The following is a 15,472-nucleotide window of genomic DNA, read 5'->3' on the forward strand; positions in this document are numbered from 1 at the left end:
ATAGTAATTTTAACTTTTGAAGGTTCTTTTAAAAGCACCACTTAAAACGTACATATCCTCCCCAAAATGAAATACAGAAAAATTGTTCTATCTCAGAAATGAGTTTGAGAAAGCACAAGGAAAGAAGAGAGACAGTTTTTTAACCCCTGGTTATTGATGGGGGGGGGGGGGGTGTGCTAAATTCAAGAGGATTTTGAGATTTTCCTATGTTGTTCATTTAAAGGTCACTGGTACAGAGCTCTCAAGAATTTCTGGGTAAATAAGGGCTACAGCTTTTCATAAATATGGTCACTGGCCAGGTTTCTAAAGTCATCACCCCCCAAAAGGATAGGATCGACAAGTATCTTTCTGTTTTGAGAAATTCTGAGAAAAGACCACAAGTGCAGCACATCAAAAAACAGAAACAAAAACTGGAACTTTAATAATCTCTGAAAACTTGTAAGGTCTAGATTTATTTTGAAACCAACTTCCAAACAAGACCGAAGAAAACCCAGACGAATGTGTATTACACCGCCGAAGCCGCTTAAGCCTGCCGGGATGTCGCTGTGCTCCTTCCTTCGTGGAGCCTCGGTGACTGTCCGCCATCAGGACGGAGGCCCTGCTTAGACCCGCCCTGGAGCCCCCGCACCGCCCCAGGCCTGGGCGCCGGGAGGGTCTCGCTGGGCCCCGCGCCCCCACCTCACCGCTTGCTGGACCGTGTCTGCGACTTCTCGTGGCTACCCCGCCTCCCCCGCTTCCCGGGCGGCGAGCGCCGGGCGTGGACGCTGTGCTTGTACGGGTGAGACCGGTGCTTCTGGCGCCCTTCCTCCTTCTGGCTCTGGCTTTTCGCCGGTTCCTTGCTGCCCTCTTTTTGTTCGTGGTCTTGCTCTTTGTGGGAGGGCAGTGTGTTCTTAATTGTGTTAATTAGAAATCTTTTATTTGTCCCGGCAAGAGGACACTTCATCCTGGGGGCAAAGAGAAAACAACCACAAATCAAATGTGGACTCCGGAGCCGAACCCTCCCATCAGGGCCTGTGCCAAAGAATCTTGCTTCCCTGGAGTCAAGTTTCTGAATTTGTTCAGCTTTCCTTGCATGCCACCTAGTGTAAACTGCGAGTACAAGGGGGAAAACCCAGGACACTGAGAATTCCCAGACGCACTGGCTGGACCCTGTCTGAAGACCTTGACCCTGTCTTCCTGGCTGGGACTAATTAAGCCAAGGAGTACCACAATGTGTGTACAGGTACTGACCACAACACACATCACCTGAGTCATTTAATTCCTTTTTTTAATTCCTGAGTCATTTATCTCCTTTACCATAAACGCCTGACTTGACTAGGCATTAACTCAAAATGCAGATTTATGTTTATGGTGGCCTGCTTTTAAATATCAAAGAATAAGGGTAAGTACCCCCCTGAGGAACAAAAAAAGTATCTCCTGCTATACCCTGAATATTGGACCTCATGATCTACTCTAGAAATAAAAAAATAATAAAGAGTCTATTAAAATGCACTAACCACCTTTTACCCTCTGAAAAACTCAGTTTCTAATTGAGGACTTTCTGTTTCAAAGCCCTGCTCTGCCAGGGAGCTCTGGCACACGTCTCCCCTCCAGGTGAATTTCTGGGCCATGTATATTTCAGGGGCTTCATGATTCAAGTTCACCCAGGAGGAAGGATGTCACTGATCAGATCGTTAATTTACATGTTGATACATATTTACATACGCAGTATTTGTTTTTCAGGTGTAGCCAATCTTTCATTTGGCTACACAAATGAAAACTGCACACAGTGAAAACTTGAATTTCTCCTTGGCCTTGAGCTCTGGTCTGTAACGTGGTAATTAATTTTGCTGAATCTCATTGCCAGTTGTTCTTCTTCAACGAACTCATACAACGCGGTGCACACACGTGCTCTGGGGTCACACTGTCTACCAGACTGGACCTTGGGCATGTCAGATCATCTCCTGTTGCCCATCCTCTGTTAAACGGGGACCATCATAGTGACTGAGTTAGAGGGCAGGTTGATGGAGGCTGGATGTGCGCGCACAACAATGCCTGGTAGGTAACAGGCACTCAGTAAAGGTTTGCTCTGGTGCATACCCTAGCCCTTCGGCTTCACTGGCTTTGGGATCCTGAGAGTTACCCGATGCCTCTGTGCTTGAGTTTTCTATTTGTTAACAGAATTATCCATCTACTGCAGGAGTTGAATGAGATAACCCACGAAGCACTTAGCATAGTGCCTGGCATAGAGCAAATTCCTGATAAATGGTACCTGTGGGTCTATGATTTCTTATGCATGATTCCAAAATTTGAAAACCAAGTTCCTTTTTTGGACACAACTTGTTTGGCAGTCAGACCTGACCTAATCTGACACTGGGCACTTATTTCTAGTCTGCATCCCCTTTGGGGTAACATTCATATGCTTTGTTGGGGAGATGACTGTGTGTTGAACACATACCGTGGGGGTACTTGTCGTGCACACTGTCTGTGCTCTGTACCTTTCTAAGAAACTTATCTGGATCTGAGGGCTTTAAGCAAGGGACTGTGGACCCTTCTTATTACTATTCATTATAGTAAAAATGTAAAGTAATGTTATTACTGTTCATTCTCCTTTCATGAAAGAGAATATATATGGCACTCAAGTTCATATATTCAGGATTTGTCCTGGATGGAAACTCAAGACCACTAAGTCTCAAATCACCTGAGATAGTAAGTTAATCAAGAACATAGCAGAATATCTGATGTCTCTTAATGAAAAAAAAATTATTAAAAAAAAAAAAAACCCTGAGCCATCAAGAAAAAAATAAGATATTTTACAGAAATGTTCATAAAAATGGTTACAGTTTTAAAGTTTTGGTGCTTAAAATAGTGAAGCTTCTATATCTGCAAGCTCCACTCTCCAGGACACCTCAATTCTCCACTGATGTTAGAGCCAGTGGGCTAGTGGCCACTACCTTTGAGCTTATTATCTGCATTTCCTAATGACTCGTAAACTCTGTCTGTAGGCGCTCCTCAGATACAATAACACTGGAGGCTGGAGTAATGTGTGATCTCAAAGGGCCCTCCCTGTTTGGAGTGTCTCATGTACTCTACGTTTGTTGACCCTTTGGAAAATGATCCTTTTCTCCTTCACCACATTAGGAAATTATTTCATTGCTCTCTGACTTCTTGTCTCTCAGCTCTCTTTTAGTGCCACTTTTTTCAGTATTTGAGATGACATGATAAGCTAGTGTTAGATCCTGAAGCCTCTTCCGCATCAGCATTGTGGGGAAAGCCTGAGCCCTGGGGCGCGGGCCTGGCTGCTGGGCACGTCTGCACAGCTCTGTCACTGGCTGTGCCGGGGACGAGGGGTGGGGGCTGCGGGGCGTGCAGCTGCTTTCCTGGGGAGCTCTGACCCACACAATGTCAACCTTCTTACCCTGGCTGGTTACTCTTATTTTTGGTATTAGAAATTTATACTAGCTCATGTGGGGAGAGCCAAATTTAAGGTGCTAACAACATAAATGGATATGAAATTCTATAAATAGAATGAGATACGTTAAAACTGCTTTAGAAAGTACCCATGACAGCACCGTCAGACTCAAGACCTGGCGTTCTATCCACGTTAAACCAAAAAGTGAAGCAACTTCCTTCCGCTTTCAAAGCTGTTGACGCAGAGCCTTAGAGGAGGGGTCTCGCCTGCCCTGGCAGAGACTGAGATGGACCGAGGCCAGGAGTGTCAGCTCTTCAGCCTTCTCTCCCCATTTCCCGAGCAGGCGTGCTGTGTAACGTCCTTCACAAAAATGGGGCACTTTCTCCCGGCAGTTATCAGACTCCACTCATCAGAAACAGTCAACTGTTCTTCACAATTGTTTTGTTTTGTTTTTCATGACCGGCTTGTTTCAAACAAGCACAGAGAACAGCAGGAGGAACATAGATGTAGTGTTTTTTTTTTCCCTTTCTGGTTTTAATACTTTGGACAGAGGTAGTAATATCTAACACTCTGCAGACGCAGAGCTGCCACATCAGTTTCTAAAACACTTTCATGCATGTGACCCATGGAATAGTGGTACGTGACCACTCACCAGTGAGAACCAGGAGGGTGGCGACCATGCTGACGGGCAGTTCCTGTCATCAGCGTCGCCTCCTTCCATCTGCCCTGCCATCGCCCCTCTGACAGATGCACAGGAGGCAGCGTGCTTATGGGTCCCGAGCTGGGAGGGCGTGGAGCCGGGACGGGAACCAGGGCTCTGACTCCAGAGTCCATCCTCCCTTCGGGACAGATGCACAGAAGCATATAGTATGAGGCGTCGGGTGGGCTTGGGACGCCGGCCGTGCAGGAGCCCAGGTGAATCTGACACAGACAAGGACAGGGGCACAGAACGCCCTGGACACATGTGACTTGGAGATCTATGAATGCGTCAGGCCGTGGGGATGATGGTGGTTCTTTCTGTTTAGGGAAGCAGAGCCTTGGGGTCAAGGAGGCGGGCTCCATGCGTTGTACCCTGACCCATTCCTTCATTTTGCTGCCAAAGGCCTTCCCATGCAGGCACACAGCATTTTACCTTCCATTCTGCACTTTTCTTTGTATGCTTGCAGAGTAATTAAGGGTCAGCAGTGTAGCTATAGGGATTATAACACTCCACAAGAACTTCTCAGGCAGCTGAGGCATTTGATTGCCAGATTAGCTCCTGTGGCACTGTAGGCGGTTATGGTGACCGTGGCGCCTTAGACAAGCTGAGTTGTCACCAACCGCAGTCTCAAGATCCAGGATCACCAGGCTCCTTGGGCTGTGGGGACTGTAGCTGGGCTCCTTTCTGTGGCTGTTACATCAGACGTACAGCCGAGAGTGTGCAAAGGAGCGTGTAGAATGGAAAATAAAATGTTCTATGGGAAGGGCTTTGGCAGCAAAACAAAGGAATGGATCAGGGTATAATACATGGAGCCCACTTCCCTGACCCCAAGGCTCTGCTTCCCTAAACAGAGGAAGACCCACCATCATCTACCATGGCCTGATGCGCTTCATAGGTCTCCAAGTCACGTGTGTCCAGGGTGTTCTGTGCCCCTGTCCTTGTCTGTGGCAGACTCACCTGGGCTCCCGCAGGGCCGGCGCCCCAAGCCCACCCGACGCCACATACCATCTGCCTCTGTGCATCTGTCCCAAAGGGAGCAGCCCTGGTGACCAGTGTGCCGACAGGTTTTCAGTCCTGAGGTAGGCTTTCAATACGCTCCGCTTCCAACACTACACCTAAAAGTAATGAAGAATAGCCAACACATATGTACATCTGTACCTACAGTATTTATTTCTAAAAATCTGAGGCTCCTTCATGTGTAAGGCATTATGCTAGGTCCCGCAGCAAAAATACATCCCAGGCTGCCTGTGTTTGAGGCGATGGCCAGGCAGGACAGAAGGTGGGCCAAGGAGAGAGTCAGAGCACGGGTGTGAGGAGCGGGGCCCCTGGAACGTACACGGGGCACGGCCCCTGGGCCCTGCTCCCTCAGCCGCACAGGTCGTGTCCACCACTGTGTGGGCCGACAGTCGCTCCTTCGGGGCTCCCCACCCACCTTCCTAACCGGGCAGGAAGAGGGGTGAACGCGGGAGGCAGGGGTGGGATGCCCAGCGTCCTGTGCGCTAACATAACAACCACTGGGCCCGGGACAAGGAGGGGCAGTGCCAATCCCTAGGATGTTTAAATGAATAAAGACACCGCGTGACTGGCTGAAGGCCAGGGAAATGATTCGCAGCTGATGTAAAGTATCAGAAAATGTAGGAGTGCTCACCCATGTTACCAGATTGACCCCAAGCCAAATAGAAAAGCACCCAAAATGTCATTCCCCTTAAAACAACTGCGTTATGAAAACTGGAGAATCGTTTTCTGTCAAATCCAACCTTTGGGACTTTTTGTACCAAAGTATAAGCCTCTCCATGTCTAAGATGGAAGTTACCCAGGCACTGGACTCGATTATTATACTGGGCTAACATCAGCCAAAGTGAATGTGACTGAATAAATACAGCTCTGTAGACTGTGAAGCTGAGCAAATTTCTGAAATTTGTGCTTATAAATTCCGTTATGTTGACTGAAAGGAAGTCACATGGGCCAATACTTCAGCTTTTCTAAGGCGTCTGTCAAGAACAGCTTCTCGAGATTCTTTTTGCTGAAACATGCCCAAGGAAGTACATAGCACCAAATGGTTTCTTTCTTTATGATATAAAAAAAGTTCATCCCACTTGCATTTTCTCTAGTTCAGCAATCTCTCTGGCAACGGCTCAACTGCCTCACTTGAGATCTCTCTTACGGAATATCCAAGAGGGAAAAAAAGAGTGTCACTCGCTCTAGTTCTATTTTAAATTTTAGAGCAAATGTAAAAACCTTCTAGATGCTTAGAAAAGCAGACCACTGCCCACCAGTAGTTGACCAGTTGCTCTTTTGGGTATCTGCTAAAATGATTACATATGTACAGATTGATCCACACTGGATCTTTGCATTTCATTATATCACATATATAAACATAAGAATGAATTTCTGAAAGATAACAGCTTAAAAAAATAATAGCAGTACTATTATCACAGCTAAACAGAAGTCAACATTAATTCCTTGTATCATTACATACCTTTGTTTCAATGAGTCTGGGTAAGAATGCAGACAAAGTTATACTTAGAGCTGTCTCAGATCTATTAATTCATGGGGTACTCCTCCTCCCTTTTGGCCATGGAATTCATTTGTTAAAGAAATTGGTTTGTTTGTCCTGTAGAATTCCCCATATTTTTCATTTCTGTCCTTTTATCTCTACAGTCATTGAGTATGTTCCTCTGACCTCTACTTCCTGCCAACTAGTAGCTCTCACTAGAGACTTGATCAGATTCAGGTTCAGGTTCTTTACAAGGATGTCTCATAAGTGGTGGTATCCTCTTCCTATTGCACCTTTCTGTGGTATAAGGATCGATGGATGAGTCCAGTGTCATCAGCCTGACCCACTCATCACAAGGTTCCCCATCAGCTTCTCATCTGATAGGTTTAGCAAGTCATAGACAGAGCTTTGCCTAGATTCAGTCTATCATTGGTGATTGTAGAATAATGACATTCTTTTTATTTTTAAATTATTAAAAAAATCAAATTTTTAAATCATAAATTTATACATATGTTTTCTGTAAGCAGACATATTTACTGTCTGCTTACACAGAATCACATTTACCTTTTAAGTAAATAGCGTGATGAGTCTTGATGAATGTGTGTAGTCATGTTATGATCACAACAACCAAGATGCAGAACACTTCCATCACCCAGAAAAGCTGGGCAGTAAATGCAGTCCCTCGGCCCTCACCTCTTGGCAAGTGATGAGCGGTGTTCTGTCCCTCCGGGTCTAGCTTTTTCTGGCTTTTCTCTGGGTCATATGAATGGAATCTTACATGGTGTCATGTACTGAGTCTGGTTTCTTTCATGAGCGCAGTGCATCTGAGACTCATCCATGCAGTGTGTATCAGTAGCTCTGCTCCTTTGTGTTCCTGACTAGTATGGAACGTATGGGCATCACCAGGGTGTGTCCACACATCAGCGGACGGGCATTTGGGCTGTTTCCAGTTTTGAGCTATCATGAGTAAAACTGCCGTGGACATTACTGGACAGATTTGTGTGTGGGCTTACATTGTCAATCCTCTGGCCAGCAGTTAGAAGAGTAATTCTGTGAGTGCGTATTGTAAGAAACTGCCAATTGTTTTCCAAGTGGCTGTTTGGCTACATTTCTGCCAACAATGTGTGAGCATTCTGGTTGTTCCAGATCCTCCTCTTTACCTGCTGCTGTCCGTCTTTTTAAATTTTAGTCAGTCTAGTGCATTTGTAGTAAAAAACCGTGGTTTTAATTTGCATTTTCCTAGTAACTGATTTGAACATCTTTTCATATGCTTATTGGTCAATTTGATATCATTGTTGGTGAAGTGTTTATTTAAATCTTTTGTCTATTCTTAAATTAGATTGTCTTATGATGGAGTTGTTAAGAATACAAATGATGATAATCTTATTCTATAGTCCTACATTTAACAGTTGCAATTCTATAAAGAAGTTTTCTTTCATCAGCTGTTACATAACTTTGATGTATAATTTGTACAAGCAACAGGATAAATACTTGATTCTTTCCCATTGCTTACCAGTTTTACAAACAATGATTTGGTTCCTTGGCATTGTCCAAAAGGGACCACTGAGTTTCCTGATGTGATTATTGTTATGACCTTATGGATTGTGACATGTTTTAGGTATCTCAGCCACTATAGCTTTATTTTTTTTGATGATTCAATTAGCAGGAGGCCTTTCAAGTTGGTTCCCAGTCTTTCTGACGTGACTATTGTAGTCTTTGAGAGTTTTAATTTCTGATATGATAGGGTTTTCTGGCTCAGCTTTATATGTGTCCTGACTGCACAGTAAATAGCGATCTTGTCCACAGAGTGGTTTGGACTTTGCCCTGGCTTCTGGGAGGTAATATCAATTCTGGGAGGCAATGTCATACCTGATAGAATTGTCTCTGCTTGGGGTGGAGCTGGCCACACCTGACTGAGAGGGCTGCCCATGCCAGAGAGACAGTCCACATGATTCAGGGTGGGGATCTGGGTTACTGGGGCACTGGTGGGCCAGAGACTGAGATCAGTCATGTGAGCAATCTATCAATCATCCTACAGAGAGGAACTCCAGTAAAAACTTTGGACAGCTGAGGCTCAGGGTCGATTCCCTGGTTGGCAGTATGCCAAGTACATTGTCACAGGTTGATGCTGCTCGTGGGGTCAGGGGGTTGTGGTAACTGTCCTGACTCCACGGGGGACAGGCAATAGCAACCCTGTGTCTGGAACCTCCCCAGACCATGCCCATTGCATTTCTTACTTTGGCAGATTTTAATCTGTATCCTTTCCCTGTAATAAACTGTAACCGTAAGTATAATAGCTTTCTGTGAATTACATGAGTTTTTCTAGCAGATTACTGAGGCTGAGGGTTGCTCTGGGAACTCCCTGAATGTGCAGTTGGCACAGGAAGTGCGGGCGGTGCTGGAGGCTGTGAGGAGGCTGTGACAGCTAGCGTGCAGCTCAGCTGACTCCAGGCACAGCCTCGGATCGGCAGCCAGTTATTTCCCTAAGGACCTCTGGCTCTGTCAGTGAGACACGGCCTTATATACAGCACTGTGGGCTTATATGCCGCCTCCAGGTGCCGGGGGTCCTCTCTGCTACTGAGTGGAAGGTCATTGTTTCTAGGGCTTTTCTGTGGACAGAGTTACAAAAGCTTATCCCTCTCTCTCTCTTTAAAATAACTTATTTATGGCTGTGCTGGGTGTTTGTTGCTACGTGTGGGCTTTCTCCAGTTGTGGCGAAAAGGGGCTACTCTTGAGTTGCAGTGGTTCTCACTGCCATGGCTTCTCCTGTTGTGGAACTTGGGTTCCAGGGTGATGGGCTTCAGGAGTTGTGGCTCCTGGGCTCTAGAGAGTGGGCTCAGAGCTACAGTGCACCAGCTTAGCTACCCCATGGCACGTGGGCTGGACCTGGGATCGAATCCATGTCCTCTGTGTTGGCAGGTGGATTCTTCACCACTGGGCCATCAGGGAAGCCCTTTCTCTCTCTTCTAAAGTGAAAATCTGGCACAACTTCATAATGGTATTACCAATTAAAATATAGGGTTATGGATTTTTATGTCTTTAATTTTATATTTGTAGCTTGTATACTAAAAACCGTAGTGTCTATAACAAATAAATATTTACTTACTTGCTTTATCCTACTATATAATATTTTCAGAATAACAGTATCAACATTATTACTAACAATGTGATGACTTGAGAAACAATTTAAAGTTTCTTTCTAGTTCTTTTCTGTCTTTTGGAAATACAGTCAAGTTTCACAGATCACCTGAAATAGTTCCTCTGTATGTGGCTAAGCTGTCTACTATATGGCACATTTAGGTCCATTTATTTTATGTTGCTTGATATTTAGGAATTGCCTTTTCCCTCTGTTTCTTTGACTTTAACCTTGGTTTGCATTTGATGTAGGCCCTGTTCTTGTAAGAGTCAAATCCATAGAGACCTGGCTTATACTCCCATCCCATTCTTACATTTTACACTGTTTAACAGCCCAAAGTACTCCATTAGAGAGAATTTTAAGTTGTAGATAAAAGATCTAAGTCAGCATATTTATTGGATGCAAATGCTATTGCTAAAGTAACACTTAGAAGAGTAGATGTGGTTCTTAAGGTTAAATTCTTCCTTTGTTTATATTAAGTTTTAACAAGCTCTATTTAGTAAAAAAAAGAAAGAAAACGCAAAGGTTAAACTTTTGTTCTACACAGCTGAATTGTCACAAAACTTAAAATTAGAATTTTTACAAGTAAATTTTAATTTATTGAGGACTATAATTAAGTCAGAAATTCTTAAACAACGAACACTGACGTAATATTACTCGCACTCTGGTGGCCTCAGGCACAGCAGGGTCAACCCATCTCTCGGGGACTTGTGGACCAGAGGGTGTTGACATCATGACAGGCGTTCTCAGTCCACACCCCTCTGCCACTGTTCCATGGCCATAGCCCTCAGCAGTGTTCTTCCTCCACCACCTGTCTCTGGGTGCTCTCCTCTACACCCATGGTTCTATATGCCCTCTGCATGCTAACGCAAACTTTTCCCTTTAATGTGTATTTACATATCTTTAAATTTTTAGGAAGATGACTCAAGTACTTACCAGCCCATTGGTCCCATTGTTTCTGCTCTTGTTTTCCCACGTTTTGCCTCTTTCAGCAGCTCTTCTATCGCTTTCCTGGTGGGGAAAAAAGGGAAGAAATTTGAGAGGTAGTCACCCCACTATATTCTGAAAATCTATATATCCCACATATGTGACCCTGGGAAAGGAACAGCTTTTGAGGCATAAAACTTCAAAATTGGGGGACAAATTTTTAAAATGCTCTTAAATGGTTGATAGTTTTAAATACATAAAAATTAAAAAGAAATTGTTTCCATAAAGAGGAAAAACAATGAAGAAAAAATTAAAGGCATCACCCTTCCCTACCCACCAAAAAATTCAACTTCAACTCCTTTTTATCTGTTTCTCCGTTTTTACCTCCAGGTTTCTAACAGTATTCTTTCAAACTGTTTCACCACCCTCTTAGTCCTCAGCAGATATATCTGGCTATTTTTATATTAATATAACTTACATATGTTTTAATACACTTCTATTAATAGTGAGATCTTCAGAAAATGTCATTTCAGCTAACTCAGCAGCTGGATGCTTTCTGGTCCACCGTGGGAGGGCCCACTGATGGGTTGATAAAACAGAAACACTAACCAACTTGCCCACTTCTCACCCCTGGACTCAGACCAGGGGTCACAGCCTAGCCCCCCGATGTCAGGAATATTAAGTGCAGCTGGTCACCACACAACCTTCTTCCATCTCCTTAAAATAATAATATATCCTACTGATGTGATCTGTGGGCTCTGCCTCATAGGGCATCTCAGGAAAAATTTATCCTGTCTGGCTCCAAAATAGAGATCCCTACTTCACCCTTATAGATGTAAGCAAAAAATAATAATCAAAGGGTAAAAATACTTCAAATACCCCCCTACCTTTCCATCAATTAGAGAGATAATTTTCAAAAAACCAACAAACAAAAACAATTAGGAAGTCAATCATCCTTGGATCCACACATGTCCTCCCTCCTGACAGCAGAAACACTGAAAATCGTCAGGGAGAGAACTTGTTTGAGCAGGTCCCCAGTCATGAACAAACGAACCAGGATGCATTCTCCCATAAAAACTGCTAAGATGTCTGCCTGGCTTTCTATACACGCCTATGAAAGCCAGCTTGTGTGATGATACAGTTGAAATGCCGTCCATCTGCAGGAGACAATCCTTAGTCAGGACCCTTGCCCAAATCCTGAAGGCCTATGCAGGCACTTTCAAGAGGATGCGGTTGGATGTGATTCTTCTGTAGTTGTCATTTCTCTTAAAACTGTCTCCAGCGCTATTGTTAACTTGATCTGTCACAATTAAGGATACCTTCTGATTTATGATAACAGTCCAAGAGAAAAGAAGGTAAGAGTATGAGAAGGACTGCCTGGCATGGACCAGCTCACGAGTGGTGGGAGATGGTGACAGGTGGGCCGCAACGCAGGCCCAGCAGGCTGCCTGTGACTGGGGTGGACCCAGTAATTGCAACATGGAACAACTCACGTTGCTACGAGCTCTACAGTTTACAAAGTACTGCCCTATCTGAACATGACTATGTAGTTATCAATACCAGTTTTCAGACGAGGAAGGAGGTAGTGGGGACACGGAGAGCAGGAGGAGAAGGAACAGAAAACGACCAGCGTGTTTAAGGCTGCCTGCCTGCATCTTCTTCTTGTACTTCCTGTCTCCTCCACAAACACTGGCATGGCAAGACCTGGAGAAGCCCTTTTCTCTTTACCATTAAAAGGCACAAAATAAGTGGAAAAGCAGACAAGGGATCTGACAGAGCTGTCACTGCTTCACACTCATTCAGAGAGCTGGAGAGGGGGAGGAGGGGCCCGGGGGGCTCAGACTTGGTCCTGGGAACGCGGACCTTCCGTTGCCCCCACCCCTGAATCCTCACACGCTCCTGCTGCAGGGCTTTCCTTCCAAACAGGAAAGCGACAGCTTCCAGCTGTCCTGTGTTTTGTCCTTGAAATAACATCACCTTCAAAATCAAGGAGGAAAAAAAAAGTCAAGTGTTTTTCCTCACTCCTGTAGCCTCTGCTGTTTTCCCTGGAACTCCTGACTAATAAATTCCTGGGTGAGGAAATAACAAAGTCAGTTCCTACCGCACATTATCACAGAGGCCGGATACTTAAATGATCAAAGATGATGAAGCATCGGCATCATGAAACAAAATAGTTTTTAATGAGATCGTGAAGCACAACTGCAATTAAAATACAGGAAAAGCAAACAGTCGGGAGAATATAGAAGAATTAAGTACCAGGAGGACTTGAACAATGAAATTTCAGACACAAATTTAAGTGCCATAATTTTTATACTTAGATCCTTTACACATCCTAAAGGTTTCTTTGTAAAAAACAAATTAGAACAGACAGTGCAATGGAGACAAGAAGTCCAAGGAAGCCAGGTCATTAAGCAGACAGTTTTCTGGGCACAGGAACAAACTGCAGTCAATTTTCGATGATCCATGTGTGTATCATCCATGGCCAATTTCCATTCGAGGGTGGCTTCCTCAGGCCTGCCTGTTCATTCCATTAGCCAGCTGGTACATGCTTACGGAATGTAAACTGATCATAATAGCAGCTTAAATAAAACCCAAGTGGGGACGCAAATCTGGTGCAAAATCGTCTTAAAGTCCAAAGTCAAACAAATTAGTTTTGAGTTTTATCTGGGTCTGTGTTCCTTTTTACTCACATAACTCGACTGAATGTTAACTGTGTCAGTAGAGACAAAGGGTAGTGAGATATTCAAGGCAACTACAAGGAAACAATAGAAGTTAAATAATGAACACAAGAAAATAAGATTTTAAAAGAAGTAATACCAGAGAAGCTAAATATCAAGTAATTGCTCAAACAAGACATCTGTACACACTTTCTTGAGAAATGGTAAAAGAAAGTGTTATGGACACAGACAAATGCTTGAGTAATCTGATTTAACATTACAAATGCTAGTCAGTCTCCAAGTATAACTATTCCTTATACTGAACAAAGTCAAGTCATGAGAACCTCCAGAACACTGACCTGAAATCCTGAGACAAGAGAGCAAATGGAAACTTGGCTCGACTGGGAAACGATATTTCCTTATGGCAAAACCTACTGCATTCATGCTGATAAGAAGGTCTTGACATGTTCATGTGTCTTTTCTCTTTGGATCACTTGTGGCTCAAATCCTTCCTGGACTCTGAGGCAGTATCCGCTCTGAGGTCAACAGGGCACAGCCCCCCATCGCCACAGATCCCACTGTTTCTTCACTCAAGGACACGTGTCGGAACACAAGGAGGGTGTTTCCTGGGCTGGGAGCTGCCCCAGCAGGGGCCGTGCATGTGTCTGTGATACTTGGGGCTGTGCAGGTTCAAGGAGACTCTCCTTTGAATATCAACATACTAGATAAGCTCTTAACATGCACCCCAGGAATATGATGAAAACTGACAGCTTACACTTCACCCTCACGACTCCTCTAAGAGACTACTATTTCAGTGGTAAGGGGAAAATAAGAAAAACTGGAGAAACTGGTGCTGGGATGTGAACCCAGGCAGCTGACTCTTAGCTGACTCCAAAGCTAGCTGAGGTGTGGGAAGGCGAGACCCCAGCCTCACGCAGCTCAGCTGAGCGAGAGGAAGGAGAAGGGTGGCCGCATGTGTCCTGTGATCACAACAAGCACTGCTGCCATGAGGATGAGCTCCTGGCCCTTCACCTGGGCCTGGACCTTCTCAAACGTCCACACCTCCCCGTCCGAGGAGACCTCTGAGGGTGGGGTGTTATTACTGCGAGATGACTTCTTCAGGTGACATGGGGACCAATTCCTAATAGTTTATTTTTTTAGAGGGAAACCTCATTTCTCAGTTCACAAAACATCTCACCACAGGAATCATCTCATTGTCAAAGTAGCATTTCTACAAGTATCTATTCTTAAGTCCTGATTGAGAAAATACAGTGAAAATACACACACAGAAAATACAACAACTCATTTTCAGTTCCAATTATAAGAGTTAAATGTGCCATGGTAAGTTGTGTATGGGGTTTCCCCAGTGGCTCAGCAGTAAAGAATCCGCCTGTCAATGCAGGAGATTGGGGTTTGATCCCTGGATTGGGAAGGTCCCTGGAGAAGGGAATGGTAACCCACTCTAGTTTTCCTGCCTGGGAAATTGCATGGACAGAGGAACTTGGTGGGCTATAGTCCATGGGGTCGAAAAAGAGTGGGACATGACTAAGTGACTAAACAACAACAAATTGTGTGTGAGTTATGAAGAAAAGCAGCTCTTACTGGAAAAACTCTGTGGAGATGGGACGGGGATGGCAGAGAACTACCTTAGAAAATAGTCAATTTTGACTGGAAAAGCCCATGAATCACACCATGCCAGGAACAATGTGCCTGTTCAATAGGTCAGTTAAGCTTAAAAGTATATACACCGTCCACAGAAAGACTAGTTGGGAGAAATAAACTCGGTCAAAGGACATAAAGTCAAAATAATCATTGCGGTCTCTTACTCAATGTCAAAAAAATTTTTGTCATCTCTCACCAAATAGCTGTTCCAAATGCAAAAAGGAAAAAAAAACCACAACAGTTGATACAAAAGAAAATATTCCAGTATAAAGCCTCAAAGGTTTGCCTCTACAGCTTTCTTTAACAAGGGTTGACATTTGGCATGCTGTCTGTCCTTTGATAAACACACCACATACCAGAAACACCACCTCACCGAAAGTGTGGTATGTAAATCACTCTTAATCCTAAAAGCGCTTTGTTTCACACCAGAGACCAAGACTCTTGCAGACCGTCCTGGACGGGGCTTCAGAGTCCTTGGCTCTTGGCCCCGAACGTGGCCCGT

General features: G+C 44.4%; 1 protein-coding gene across 1 annotated transcript in view; it reads right to left on the bottom strand.

The window, feature by feature from the left end:
• Positions 1 to 396: 396 nt before the first annotated feature.
• Positions 397 to 15,472, bottom strand: part of LOC133049306 (protein POLR1D-like) — a 32,337-nt gene continuing 17,261 nt past the window's right edge. The window contains exons 2-3 of the mRNA XM_061133290.1: positions 10,661 to 10,735; positions 397 to 944 (exon numbers count right to left, since the gene is read on the bottom strand). Coding sequence (XP_060989273.1) covers positions 680 to 944; positions 10,661 to 10,735 — 340 coding nt within the window. The 3' untranslated portion in view covers positions 397 to 679. The remainder of the gene's footprint in view (positions 945 to 10,660; positions 10,736 to 15,472) is intronic.

The sequence above is a fragment of the Dama dama genome, chromosome 30 (assembly GCF_033118175.1).
Source record: "Dama dama isolate Ldn47 chromosome 30, ASM3311817v1, whole genome shotgun sequence".
In the NCBI taxonomy this organism is placed as follows: Eukaryota; Metazoa; Chordata; class Mammalia; order Artiodactyla; family Cervidae; genus Dama; species Dama dama.